Source organism: Chlamydotis macqueenii, chromosome 10, assembly GCF_036417535.1.
Source record: "Chlamydotis macqueenii isolate bChlMac1 chromosome 10, bChlMac1.mat, whole genome shotgun sequence".
Classification (NCBI taxonomy): Eukaryota; Metazoa; Chordata; class Aves; order Otidiformes; family Otididae; genus Chlamydotis; species Chlamydotis macqueenii.
Window position 1 is genome coordinate 12,972,524 of NC_141565.1, and position 14,074 is coordinate 12,986,597.

General features: G+C 45.1%; 2 protein-coding genes across 6 annotated transcripts in view; both read left to right on the plus strand.

Annotated features, from left to right (window-relative positions):
• Positions 1 to 425: 425 nt before the first annotated feature.
• CCDC51 (coiled-coil domain containing 51) lies at positions 426 to 6,057 on the plus strand. 5 transcript variants are annotated; one of them, XM_086755697.1, is made up of 5 exons: positions 426 to 525; positions 2,224 to 2,476; positions 2,609 to 2,955; positions 3,268 to 3,432; positions 5,055 to 6,057. In XM_086755697.1, the coding sequence occupies exons 3-5, from the start codon at positions 2,638 to 2,640 to the stop codon at positions 5,829 to 5,831; spliced, it is 1,260 nt and encodes a 419-aa protein (XP_086611823.1). In that variant the 5' UTR covers positions 426 to 525; positions 2,224 to 2,476; positions 2,609 to 2,637; the 3' UTR covers positions 5,832 to 6,057. The 5 variants fall into 5 exon arrangements, with proteins under 5 accessions (XP_086611823.1, XP_086611821.1, XP_086611825.1 ...); XM_086755695.1 differs by lacking the exon at positions 426 to 525 and adding an exon at positions 599 to 972; XM_086755698.1 differs by lacking the exon at positions 426 to 525 and adding an exon at positions 694 to 768.
• A 7,888-nt stretch (positions 6,058 to 13,945) lies between these two features.
• The window catches only part of PLXNB1 (plexin B1), a 79,142-nt gene continuing 79,013 nt past the window's right edge, over positions 13,946 to 14,074 (plus strand). The window contains exon 1 of the mRNA XM_086755526.1: positions 13,946 to 13,993. The gene's annotated coding sequence lies outside the window, so the exon portion shown is untranslated. The remainder of the gene's footprint in view (positions 13,994 to 14,074) is intronic.

Below are 14,074 nucleotides of genomic sequence, written 5' to 3' on the forward strand. Positions count from 1 at the left end.
AAACTATTTGATAATCCCCGTTTTTTGTATCCTGTCCTAGGCCCCTGTGACCGCGTTAATTTATTACATCCCAGATCCCAGCCGGATGCTTTGACGAGGACGTTCCAGCCATCTCCGTGGCACCGGACTCCTCCGTTAGCCAGCACTGCTGCACTTACAGAAGCGGGATGTCAGCACAAAAAAAAAAAAAAAAACAAACAAAAAAAAAAAAACCAAAAACCAACAACAACGGAAAACCGGGGCCGCGGAAGGCAGCGCATCACCTCTCGGGCCCCTACGGCCGGGAGTTTTACCGTCAGAGCGACGTTTCACGAAACGCGTATGGCTGTGGCGAGCCGAGGGGTAACCGAGCGCGGCAAGCAGCCCCGCCACGCGCAGGAGCCGTGGCCCGGGGCCGAGCGGTGCCCGCCCGCTGCCGCAAGCCCCCCGGGGCTCGCCCGCCGCCCTACCTCGTCCAGGTCCTTCGACTGCTTCTTCGGCTGCTTCAGCGGCTTCTTCTTGCCGCCTGCAAAGACAGAGGGGACAGTAAGGCCCGGGGAGGGGAAGGGAGGAGGCGCGGCGCTGGGGGCCCCGGGCCCGGCCTTACCTTCTCGCCCCGACATGGTGCCCGGCCCGCTCCGCTCCGCGCCGCCCCTCGCCCGAGAGCGCGCAAGCGGGCTCACGCCGCCGGGCGGCCGCTTCCGCCTGGCCCAGCGCGGCCGCCGTAGCGCTTCCGCCGCCGCTTCCGCCTCAGGCGCCGGGCGGAGCCGGGCCCCGGGCAGGCGGGAGGTACTGCTGGGGATGGGTGGTGCGGCGGCGGCCGGCTGCTCGGCGGGCTCCTCGGGGACGGCTGCCCGGTGGGGAGGAGCGGCTCGGCTCGGCCTCCGGCTCCGGGACGCCCGTGGCGCTGGCGGCGCGGCTTAGGCGAGGGCCGGCGCCGGGACCCCCCTGCGGCGGGCCGCTCCCTCCCGCGGGTCGCCCGCTGTGGCTGAGGTGAGGCCGGTGCTGCTGCCCGGGCCTGTGCCTGGCTGCTGGAGGCGGTGACGGCCTCGCCGTGCTGTCTGTAGTGTGCCGGGAGCGTTGTCTCGTAGCTCTGCGTGCGGTGAAAGGGCCCCTCCGGCTGGGAAGGGGTCGGTCATGGGGAAACACCAGGCTTTTGACCCTTCTCCAGCGTGAGAAGTACAGCTGTGACTGCGTGCGGGAGTGTCGGAAATTATGCGTTTGTATTTTGGCGGTAACAAGAGAGACTGCTGCGAAATGAGATAGGACCCATAAAAACTAGTCTTATTCACCTCCAGTGTGTGCAGTAACTGACGTGTAAACCTTTTGAAAGAATATTTATGTCAATGACTGCAGACAGAGGAAACTAATTTTTTTTTTACAGGGGGAAGGAAGAGGCAGACAAGGCATGTTATCTCGGATAAAACTCTCACAACTGTCTTAGGTCCTGTTAGCTCAAACTGAGGTTACTGTATTTGCAGTCTGTTTGCAACTGTCTACATAGAAATTCTTCTAAAAATCTCAACTTTCTCTCTGGTTTTGTTAAACTGTTTCAATAGCCTGGGTATTTGGTAAAACTTCATGTAGTAGTGCAATTAAAAGAGGGAAGTCCTGCAGTCTAGCAGGGACAAATTGAGCTGCGGTTTTAATACACGGCCTGCAACGTGGAGTCAGTGTTGTAATGGTAAGATGTGTGAGTGATGCTGGAAGGAGAGAAAACTTACTTCATTTCCGTGCTCTTGTGGTTTTGATCTACTGTATTATTATGCATGTAAACCAACTGATAAGATTTTCACAGTGCTCTTTGGTGTTAGAATACACATAACAGGGAATGAACCTATGGCAGTTTTCCTGTTTACCGTTTTTAGAGGAATGTGCTCAGTAGAAAATTAAGATCTTGTTTACAAATCAATAGACAATAAACCATAACTATCAGTCTGCTTTTGCAATGAAAGCAAGGATGTTAAGCTCATTTTAAACAGCTGCACGTTCACTACCTGATATTTTTCTGATCTTGTGGCTCTTCCTTATGTTTTACATTTGTAGGCAGTCTCATGTGAATACTTGTGTTCAAGCTCATCACTTCTGTGTTTTCTCTCTGTCCTTTATGTTTTTGTCTTTGCATTCTTTAAGATTTCATGTGTCTAAGGAGTGTAATATAAAGGGAATGATCAAGTCCCACTTCATTTCTTATCAAGATTTTTCGCGCTCTCTGTCTTTTTTTCATTTTCTATCCTTTTACAGAATTTTTAGTACCTGTGACATGGTACACCGAACTCCAGTGTGAAAGCACAAGGCAGAATTTCATATGGCAATCAATTCTGTGCTGAAGTATTAAATTACTCTGAAGTGCTGGTGCTGAATCTGCATTTGAGCACTATTTGCACAGTGAGGGAATTAGTGATCAAGAAGCATGGTAGAAGTACTTACAAACAGCCAAAAAGCAGGAATCTATGGCAGAACTGCCATTTGTTGAAAATTATGGAAATTTCTCTAGGTAAGTAATGGTGTAAAACTAATGATAGTTTAGCTATTCTTTATTTTTATTGAGTTTGGTACACGTGTAGTTTTAAGATGTATTAATCAGCTGCACTTCAGTACATTTTCTTTTTCTTCTTCATCCTTGTAGCACTTTTATTCAGTGATTAAATTCAAGAAATGGGACCAATGAAATATAAGTCAAGTGTGTCCTCGGTGTCCTGTGGTCTGCAGTATCACCATTCTTTGATAAAGCAGAGTCCGAAAATGAATTTACACGTAGTGCGGACTTACTGCTCATCAGCACCTAAGAGGCCTGAAGCCAAGTCTGCAAGAGAAATGGCCCTGGGTCATCTTAATCGGCTGACAGAAGCTGGGACCATTATGGGGAAAAACTCTCTTCAAAAGATGTCTGCAGCATGCAAGAGTTGGTGGGACAGATACGAAGAGTTTGTTGGAATTAATGAAGTTCGAGAGGCTCAGGGAAAAGTGACAGAGGTAAACATGGAGATAATGTGGAGATGTAAAAATTATGAGTTAAGCTATATGAAGTGTAAACGCTGGCTGTGAGGCAACAAAAGAGCCTCCGAGGAGAATCTTGTCTTTTTTTTCTGTTTTGACTGGCTGTGCAGATACTATGAATGTGTTCGAGGCTATGCATGTTAGTAAATGTAGCTTATCCCTTAGATTGAAATGGAGAGTGGTTTGGTTTGGTTTTTGGTTTTTTTTGCTATTCCCCCAAATTCATATAATTAGCGATTTAGATCTTTCTAATAATAAGTCTCTAAAATAAATACTCTTTCTTCTCAGGCTGAAAATGTCTTTATGATAGCTCGAGGGATAGTACGAGAGGCTCGTGAAAATGTAGAAGCCCAACAGATTAAACTGAAGGAAATTCGGGACCGCTTGGACAGAGTCTCGCGGGATGACACGCAGTATTTAGAACTGGCTACTCTGGAACACAGGCTGCTGCAGGTAATTTGTTGGTACTTGAGCACTGACAAATATGATGGAAATTTGTGTGCTTTGCTTCTGTCACTAGTGACTTTTTGCAGATGCAGTTCAGTTCTGAAGTCAATTTCTGATGAGACTTATTTTAGTTAATTATTGTAGACTATTTCATCTGCTATGCAAATTGTATATGTTGATGCTAAAATAGGGCAGCAAATTTGGAGAAGCAAGCTGAAGATAATAGGCTGAGAAAGTTGAGTGGTGACCTGTAGATAAGTAGTCAACAAAAAGCTGAGATTCAATGAATTAACCTTGCATGTGATGAGAGAAGCTCCTTTCTGATTGTTAATCCATGAAAACTCCCTCAGCTTCCTTCTGTGAGGGTGCAGCACCCAGGCAATCCATTAAAGCTTTTGTCAGAGAGCAGCAAGAGCGAGACTGCTCCGTGAGGAAGGGCAAGCAAGAAGATGAGGTTGACTGCAGCGCAGGCTGGGGCAGTATCCTCACCAACAGGACACGGTCCTACGGCACCTCAGATGGATGACCCAAGCAGGGCTGGTGACAGGAACATGCTTATTAACAGTCCGTCAATCAGAGATAAAGACAAGGTAGCAGCCAAAGTCAGTCCAGAAAATCCAGATGAAACTGCAGGAACAGCAGGGAACAGGCGTAGAAGCAGGTACACGTATGGCAAAGCTCAGGCAAGGGATGGGTATGCATGCCTGAACTTAAGCTCCTGGATCAGTGGGTAGAAGATCAGGAAAGAACTAGAGAGAGCTGTAGTTGTCTAAATAAGGCCTCACATCTGTGTGGATGAGACTTAAAGAGGAACAGAGCTCTTCATGACTACGAAGAAAGGTAGAACTCGAGTCACTGCTGTCCATAACGTGGTGGTGCCGCCTTACAAAAGAAATACACGCTCAGAAGAATGAGAATAATTCTGGGAGATGCAGTTAGGTGACAGACAGGCTCACCACCACTAAAAGCAGCGATTCCTTTGCTAAAACAGTGGAATTTTACTGCAGGAAAACAAACAGAAAACCTTCTGCTATTTTACTGAGGTAAAGTGGCTTACAAAAGGAGCTGCTGCACTGAAACCAGTGAGGAGGGAGAAAGAGAAGACATTTGTTTATGAGCAGGGTAAGAAAGAGAAGACAGAGGAATAAGAAGTGTATATGTTCAGGAGTTGAACCTGTCCGGGGCATCCTTTCCAGTCCCGTTTTCAGTTCCCATTTAAAGGGTTTAGAACTGAAGGGAAGAAGAGTGGTAAAGGTAGTGTTCAGAGAAGTAAGCAGGGCCAAGAAAGTGAACGTTATAGGGAGAGAAGTAGTTTCTCCACTCATACCCTTTTTGTATCATCAGCATGTGACAGATTCCTGTGTAGAGGATTTTCAGCTGTAATTATTGATGACCTTTTCAATTTCTCAGTTTTGACTTAAAACGATGTCTCATGGACTTAAGCAGGATTAATAAAGAAAATCCCACATTAAAAAGAAGATTTCTGAAACAGAACTAACGGATGTTCTCAATTCCCATTCCTTCATCTGGACTGGGGTTTTGGGAGATTTCCTGGGGTTTTTTATTTAGTATAGAACATTATAGCTTTATGTTATACCTTCTCCTTCAAATCACTGTATCTCTTGCAGGAAGAGAAAAGGTACCGAGCTGCATATTTAAAGGCAGAAGAATCTGAGAGAGAAAAATTCTCTCTCTTCTCTGCAGCTGTACGGGAAAGCCATGAGAAAGAGCGAACAAGAGCTGAAAAAACGAAGAACTGGTCTATTATTGGTTCTGTACTGGGAGCCATTATAGGTGTTCTTGGTTCCACCTATGTTAATCGAGTCAGGCTGCAAGAACTAAAAGTGTTGGTGCTTGAAGCACAGAAGGGCCCAATAAATCTGCAAGAAGCCATCAAAGAACAGGCCTCCAGTCATTACTTACAGCAGAAGGATCTCAGTGACATCATAGCAGACCTGAAAAATGTGCTGCAAACAAGGACATCACAGGCAATAAAAGAAGGCGCATTGTTAACTAGAGAAGACAAGAATGACTCTGTAAAAATAGATTCTCTTCTAATTCCTTTAAACGAACAGCTAAACTACACTAAACAAGTCAGTTCATGTCTAGGGAGTTTACAGCAGCAGTTTAACAGTTTGCAGGAAAGTACAGCGCAAATGATTTCTGAGATGCAGAGTGTTAAACTTGCCGTTCATTCTAGACCTACAGAAAAAGGGATGCCGCGGTCTTCAGTGGAGGGTAAGGGCCAGGCTGCCGCTGTGAGAGATGTGATTTTAGAATTGTGTGATACCGAGCGGAGACTGGAAGCGCAAATCAAGAGAAATTCTGTTTACAGCACTGCAGTGACATGTGCTATGTTTGCTATTACTCTGCCAGTACTCTATATTATACTTAAGGGGAACTGATCTCTTAATTAATTGCCACAATTTACTAGATTATTAAAAGTAAACTTGCACTCTAAGTACTTAGAGTACAAGTCCAAATAAAGTTCCGTTAGCATTTCTTGTTATGTTTTCTCCTGTATATTTGGAAAACTTGTGAAGACTTAGTCCATCTACTGCTGCAGGCTGCATGTTAACACTCTTTGTCATGCATTGTGATGTTGAACTCCTCAAGCAAAGGAAATTCCACGGTTTCATCTGTTGATTTTATTCATTCCTTCACTCTTTTACCATCTAGTCTTGTATGCCATGACAATCAGTGACTTTCACTCTGAAGCCGTATTTGTGATTTTCTGTTCAAATGGTTCTTTTAATTTATCATCCATCTAAGTGCTTCATGTGTAATCCTTTGTAATTTTGCTCATGATTTTTTCACAGTTTTGCAACTTGTCCACACACAGAACATTAAGAGTCATTTTACCAATCAGGTCGAAAAATTTGCCCTCTTTTGTTTTACTACTTTTTTTTTAAATTCTAGATACATTGCAGTGACTTGCAAAATGACGAACAGCAGGGGCCATGTAAGTGAGAAGGATTGACGTTACCATGATACAATGTGGCTGAACAGCCAGATGATGCCTTTAAAATACGTTTAAGTTACATCTGGTAACTTTTTCCTAAGATGGTTTATCATGAAGTATCAGAAAGCATTTCTGGAGCTTTAGCTGTTTGTTACTGATAGCTGCCATGTCCGTAAAGGTTTACAGGCACGGGAAGAGGATTCAGATACAGAGATGTATTAAGTATGATTATGTTTATTCTGCAGATTCAAGCCAGTTATCCATTCTCTACAGACTCCTTAACCCGTCATTCCCTAGATATTTTGTGGTTTTAGTTGTCGTGTATGGAGCAATCGCTTTCTTATCCTCACTAGTATCTCATTGGAACGTTTTCCATTTTTTATTCTTTCTTCAATTTTGTCGTGTCTAGAAATTGAATTGCTATTCTATAGCAGGTGCTTTTAAGCTGGTACATTAATGGTAATAGCATTATGTGAACTACTCCAAAATAATATTTGGAAAAAAAGTGAAAGGTCCAGCTGCTGGTTTTTCCTGGAAGGATGAAAAATGAATCATTGGAAACCACTTGTCTAAAGAGATAAACATCAGTATCTGTGTGTGGCCTCACACAAAGTTGTTGGTATCGCTGTGATAAGAGGTAGTTTTGTCCCTGTGATGGAACAGATAAGCAAATTTGATGTGAAACTCCTGGTCTGTGAGCATGTCTGTGAAACCTTTGCAGACAAAGGAGTGACAAACTCACTTCATGCTGTAATGCTTTTGTGTAAGCATTTCAGGATGACTAAATTGTGTTTAGAATACAGTCTGCTATAGTTTGGGGTTTTTTTCTATCAGCTCTTTCTAGTTTCTTCTGCCCAGTATCCATATTAAAAGAGTACGAGGTTTTGATTATAAGCTCGTAAGACTGTAAGATCCCCAGGTCAGGGACATTTGCTCTATGAAGCACCAACCTCGTTTGGTATCATTAGGTGCTGTTATAACATGACTGAATAAACAGACAATGTTAGGAAAGATCTGTGATGATTCACTGCTTGTAAGGGAGATGAAGTATGCAAATAGTGGTTTTGGGAAGGACTGCTGCTGATTTATTTAGTAATTGTTTGGAGTGTAAAGTGAATAACAGGGGAAGCTGTTTGATCTGATGGCTTGAGAACTGGGATAAAAATTCCCATACACTTAGCTGCATCAAGAAGTATAGGTCAGATCAAAACAATTTTTTCAAATCTGTAATATTTCATTTTCTCATTTCACAAATATTTTTGCAGGTTATACGTCTTGCAACAGCGTGATGAAAATCAGAGACAGATGTGGAATTAAAGGCGAAGGGGTAGTACAATGGTTCTATTTGTAATTTACCAGCACTAGTCACTACAAATTTTGAACTTTTGGGGGTTTTTTTCCTTCAGTTTAACTACATAACATTAGGTCCCTTTATTATGTAAGTTGCTGAATTTTAGGTACTCAGCATCACTGAAAAATGCGGATTGTATATGTGAGCACGGTTTTAAAATGCTGCATGTTAGGCAGCTGTACTCGAAAGCTGGGGCAACACTCACTGAATTGTACTTGGTGGCATAAAAAATGAGTAAAGGTCCAAGGCTAAACTTGTATATGATACATGAGAGAGCACAAAACCAAGGGTTGTTTATTGTTCTAAAGAGATCTGATTTCTACCCATTTAAAGGAGATACGATAGCAAGTAGCTTTAATGTTACCTAGAGGTACAGCAAGAAAAAGTCAGTCAATGAGAACAGTAGCAGATAAATCTGTGATAAATGACAGTTTGAAATACACAGCCTGAAATTTGAGAAGAGGTGGATGTTGTGATCCATATCAAGATGAAAAAAACTGGATCTCATCCTTTGTAGGGAGTTTGGAAGACTCAGGAATATATTCTGTGTGCAGCGTTGTACAGCTGGCAGAACTCATTGCTACAAGTGATTATGTGGTTCTCTTACCTCGTTCTTCCTTGCTAAATCCTCATATGTGAAGTGACAGCAGAATGATTTCAGAGGAAAAAAACCTCTTGTCATTATCTGTGTCTATATAATAATTAGGAGGGCAGATTTGTATGTTCCCTCAATCCTGGATTAATCATCACTCCATTGTGGCAATGATCTAAATGTGTAGCTTAGTGCTGTGCTGTATATGTACCCCACAGCCAGAAGGTGTGGCTGCAAGAGTGACACCTGTACCTTCAGCTAGCTGAAGGCAATATCCAGGAAGACGCTATAACATCGACTGTACGCATAATCTGTTCAGTACTTTATGCTAAATCTTTGTGGAACAAAATTTGAACAAAACCAGCACAGCTGTACAGAGGTGTTTTATCTGCGCGCTCACATTAGTTCAGGTGCGTTTTCAGTACCGACAGTGACTTATACAATGCACAGCGACATCCCAGTGCATATTTCCTGATGATTCAGCTATGGCTAGATGAATAGTTCATTGCCTGTTCTCTTCTGGGCTATTTTAGTTTTAAAAAGTGCTCTGTTGCATACCTATGGATTATTAACAAAGTTTATAACAGGTAGTTGAGTTTCGCTTTTGGAATGAGGTCTCACAGCTGAAGCTTTCCTCAACAGGAAAATTCTGGTTGCTTTAAGGGCTTTTGAGACTTACATTCTTGCTCTTTCTGTGAGCAAAGTCCTCTCTGGGGAGCATGGCTCAGCCGGTTCTGTGCCCTAAACGCTCATCAGCCAGGAGGGATGGTGGTTGCAAGAGCGTGTACAGGTCTAAGTGAGGCCAGGGACTGACGTAGGCATTGTGTATACGTCAGAGAAAGCCGGGGCTAATTCAAGTTAATTCCACTGTCAATCAAGACACAGAAGATAAGTTAAAGAGGGAACCTAGTAAGAGCAACAGGAAGCCCTTTGATAGACATTAACTACAGAAAAATGGGTGGCAGTGGCCTGAGCTTGGCCCATGCTGAGCTATTTTGAGTTCTTACTGCTCCAAGAGAAACCACTAGTAACTCAAAAGCAAACAGCCTTGTGGCTACGGAAATAACTTTTAGTGAGGTCATTGCAGACTTCTAACAGTAGGTGCATTTTGAAGAGAAAAGTTGCCTTTCCTTCCACTCATGAAAGGAATAGCAACTCTTGCTTGTGAATACAGGACAAAAGCAATTATATGTGATGTCACCGTCAGGATATATATATTTATTTATGAACACTTGAGTTTTGAATGTTCCAACATTCCAAGATCCTGGTCGGAAGTTGCAGGTGCTCCTGTTGATTTCATTGTAACTATCTGTTGGATAAGACAGCTTATTTCACAGAGTACCTTCTGAAAACAAATACTTCCATCTTTATGGAGCTGAGGAGTGGTAGAGGTGTCCTGTTTACTTCAGAAACAGACTGAGATTTGCAGTAGGAGTGAGCTTTGTGAGATAGGAAAAGGGAGAAAATGCTGGGTTTGTCTATAGTATATTTAGAACTGTATTTTATTGACAGATTTTTGCTAGCATGTTTTATTTGTGACCTCCCTCATAAAACAGAGAGAAGTGCGGTTTCTGGTGTTTGGCAATTGGTGGATAATCTAAGAAGGTGTGGGCTTAAAAACAGCAAAAACCAGCTGGGCCACAGTTTTTATTTTTAAGGAGAATTAAGCCTTCAAGTAATTATGGTTGTGGCAAGGTTTTGGAGTTTCCATATGTGGGAAGTTTTTAAGAACAGTTTAGATAAATGTCACCAGGTTTGATACAGATGTAGACAGAGCCTGTCCTGGGACAGGAGGGATTCACTAAAGAGCTTTCAAACTTTGCTGTTCGAAGAACCGGCCTGGGTTTGTTTGCTTGGTTTTTTTAATAAAGTGGGAGAGTCTATGGACAGTTTGATAACATAGTCATCCCAGCGCAGGTTATCCTACAGTGCAAGTTATAGTAGAATGGGAAAGTGTTGCGCTGAGAAAATAACAGCTCGCTTCACTAGGAGCCGTGTGGTGTTAGGCACCAGGAGAGAGGGAGAGTGCAGGTATGCACAGCTGCAGTAACGTATGACCCTAAAAGTATCGCCTTAGTAATTATTTTTCAGAGTCAAATTTGTAAAGTGACTTCTCGACCAATTTTGAAATACTATGCAGGGAGGTTTCTTAAAGGCTGTTTTTAATGGAACTTCGCACACTTCTGTCGTAAGCCTTTAAATGGCTGCAGCCTATACTGGCCTTTCTGTGAGTTTGCCTCAAGCAAGCTGGCCTGTTAAAGATTATTCTTTTTAAATACTGGTATATCATATGCTCTGAGGAACTTCCCTGTGTTTCAAGACTTGTTTAAAAAAAAAAAAACCCAACACATCATCTGTGTTGATTTAGCGAGCTGCTCACCCCAACCCTCTGTATTGGTTTGGTGCATGTCATCTACTTCATCAAATACGTCTGATCCTTGCTCTTCAGGGGGTGATTGTGACAATCTGTGGCTGGAGCCCTCACCTACGACGTTGGAAAAGTTGTTCGTGGTGACATTGGACATGTCATGTGTACATGCTTAGGCCACAGAGCTCCAAGACAAAGGGATTGTCACAAACACTCCAAGCTTGTTTTGCTGTGTTCTGTGGAGACAAAAGTAAATCTGTGCAAATCGGTGCGTGCTAAGAGTCTCTGACTCTGCCTCTGCAGGTTCTGGGAGGCTGGGCACTGTTCAGGCTACGCAATCTGTGAGGCATGTTCAAAAGCAGATCCTTAAACATCAACAGACTGCTGCTAGCAAAACTCTAGATGCCAAAATGAGGGTAATGAAGACCTTAATGCTGTTTGTAAATGTTCTGACAAACTGAAAAGTTGAAAGGAACAGAGTCAGATTTAAAATAGGGTAGATGTAGTCAACCTTCCGTTGGTCCCTGGATTACTGCTCTCAACGCAGTTTATTCCTAGAAGCTATAGACAGTACTCAGATATCCCTCGTGACTTTCTTAACCCGACTCATCCCCTGCTTGGAGGGGAGAAGAGTAAGAAGAAAATCAAAAGGAGCATAAGCAGCTGCTGGCCTTGTGATTATCATAACAGTTACGTAAGAAACTTAGCTAACCTGCTTAGAACCAGACATGGCTTTTACAGAGGAGGATCCTTTATGGATTTAAATATATTTTTTAAAGCTTCTGAACAAATGGAAATAAAAAACTAACTTGGTTCCTCAATATGTTTGTTCTTTGTGTGATGCTGTTTTCAGCTGTCTAATGTTTGAGAACCAGCTTTTTCTCCAGTTTATTTTTTAAAACTGCAAAAGATTTTTGTGCAGACCAATCAAAACTCCTCCTTGAAGGGGATGTGTAATCCCATGGTGGTTTTACAGTACCCTTGTCACTCCGGAGGTCTGTAAGGACAGTAAGATGGGTAGGAGGGGGACACTGTAACATCTTTCAAGTGCACAGCCAAGGCAGACCCTGGAGCCAGCTCCCTGTGCCTGCTCTGCCATGGGACGGAACAAAAAGGTGCTCTTTTCCATGTGCTCTCATGGGCCTTTTTGCAGCTTTTTAGGAGAAGCTTGCAGACGGAAGGGGCTGCAGGTTGGGACTGGCTCTGGAGGAAGGGCACAAAAGGGATTAGTGTTTTGAGTCAGGAATGGGTTGGAGCACACAGAAATTGAGGGATTTTTATGCTCTTAGTCACCAAAACTGGATTTTGGTGGAAGCAATTTAAGTGCAGTTAAAATGTCTCTGATTAGTGAGATGATAATATTCTGTTCAGTCTAACGTGAACCGCGATTCAGTGGGCTGGGGGTGGCAATAGGATGGTTTTGTCTGTATGGGGAGCGGAGGAAGTCAGGGATCATCTCCTGAGCATCCTCACGGGCTCTGCGTACAGTGGGCCCCAAGGACCCCTCCGCATAACAAAGTGCCAAGGGGCGAAGGTCCGAAATAATCGTTCCTTTGGGGGAAGGATCCTGAGGACTGTTCAGTATCTCTAACCCTTCAGCCATATTTTGTCCTTCATAAAATAGTTGCTTTTCAGGGTGGGGGTGGGAGAGTGAGAGGCTGACGGATTTTAACAAAGAGAGTAGATGTTTAATGACACTTCTGGACTTGGGACTTGTACCAACTACGTTCGTCTGAAATGTCAGAAATGCATGTGGGAGGGAAGCCTGATTCAGACTTTCAGAGCAGCTTTGTGTCTTGAGCAGAGATCTGTAGCTGCGTCTGGCCAGAAAGGACAAGTGATAGACACGCCTGGCACACAGCGAATTCTGTGCTTTGCACAACCCAGTTTCCTCTCCCTCAGAGTTTGCTTTAACCTGCAGCTCCTGTATCGCATCTGTGTGTCCTCAGATACGTCATCTTTTTCCACACGGAATTTGTGGCTGGATGGTAAAGGCTTAATTTCGTCTTTTGTCTGGGATGTCCAAGTGTCTGGCAGTCAGCTCAGCGGGCAAATGGCCACTGTGCCGTGTCATTGTATGCAGGGCACGTATAGCAGGGCAGTTGTCAGACCAACGGTGCACTTGCTGATCAACGACACAACAGAGTCCAGCACATCTGGGGAAGACAGAAGTTACAGTGTGAGCGAGAAAAATGGGAGCATTAATTCTGTCCCTCTGTGGAGCTGTTACTGACAGAACCTGCCCCCAATTCAGAGAGGGGTTTGTGTGCAGTCCGTTCTCAGGGGCAAGAGCCTCTGTCTCTTCCACAGAGCACCAGCCTCTGCTCTTCTCATGACTGGAGCTTCCAGCTTCACAGGAATAAAAATCACAAAACCAGCAGTCAGTTTACATTACACATATCACTTCAGGCGCTTCTGCTTTACGGTGCTTTTGTCTCCACCGACTTTCAGCCAGAACGGTATGTTCTTCACTGGTTTGTAACTGGAGATAACGATGCGTCTGTCACATTCTTGAACCTCGCTCGTGTCCTGGTTCCCACATACTCTGCAACTGGGAACTGTGCTGTATCTCAGCCACCCAATGCCGTGTTTGTACAGGACGGTTCCTAAATAATTAGAAACTGGTTTTGCTATCAGATTTTGCTCCCTCCGCACCGTGCGTGCTGCGGCGCTGCCGATTCCCACTGAAGGCAGCCAAGCGCACAGGCTTGTCGAACCAGACGCCAATGTTATGTTGCTAGGAAATACAGAGAGGGGAGAAATGCTGTGATTTATTCCCGAATGTACAGTTTTAAGTCCAGCTCTCCACACAGGGGCTGCAAAGCGCACTTTGCCTCCCTGGTTTTGGCAGTGGCATCCAGAACGTGCGCCTCCGCCAGGCTTTGCGACGGCCTCGGGGTGACTCGGGAAATGTGGAGGCTCGTTGTCTCTTGACAGAAGCCCCTCGGGCCGAGGCCCCTTTGAGCCGGGAGAAGCCAAACCTGGGCCCGGTACCGGTTCCCGCGGCGGCGGAGGGGTCGCGGCGCTGCTCAGGGGAGACGGCCGCCGCGCCCAGGGGACCGCGGGCCACGCCCCGCCGGCGACAGCCAATGGGGTCTCGCCGCTGGCCGCGAGCGTGAGGGGCAGCCGCGGGGGGGCGTGGCCTCCGAGGGGCGTCCGGCTGCTATTGGAGAGAAGGGGGTGTGGCGGCCGGGGGTGGGGCGGGGCCGGCGCGCGCGGCGGGGGCGGGGCCGTGGCTCCGCTGCTTCGGGGCGGGCAGCGCTTCCTCGGCGACGGCGCGGAGCGGGGCGACCGGTGAGGGGCGGCGGGGATGGGAGGAGGGGGGGCGGGCGGTCGGTCGGTCTGCGGTGCGGGGTGAGTGGCGGGCGGTGTGAT

What these genes read in the sequence shown, in the direction of transcription:
- CCDC51 (XM_086755697.1), top strand. Translation starts at nt 2,638, where the DNA reads ATGGGACCAATGAAATATAAGTCAAGTGTGTCCTCGGTGTCCTGTGGT. An exon ending in CTCAGGGAAAAGTGACAGAG is followed by an intron (nt 2,956 to 3,267) that starts GTAAACATGGAG and finishes CTTTCTTCTCAG; the next exon opens with GCTGAAAATGTCTTTATGAT. An exon ending in TGGAACACAGGCTGCTGCAG is followed by an intron (nt 3,433 to 5,054) that starts GTAATTTGTTGG and finishes TATCTCTTGCAG; the next exon opens with GAAGAGAAAAGGTACCGAGC.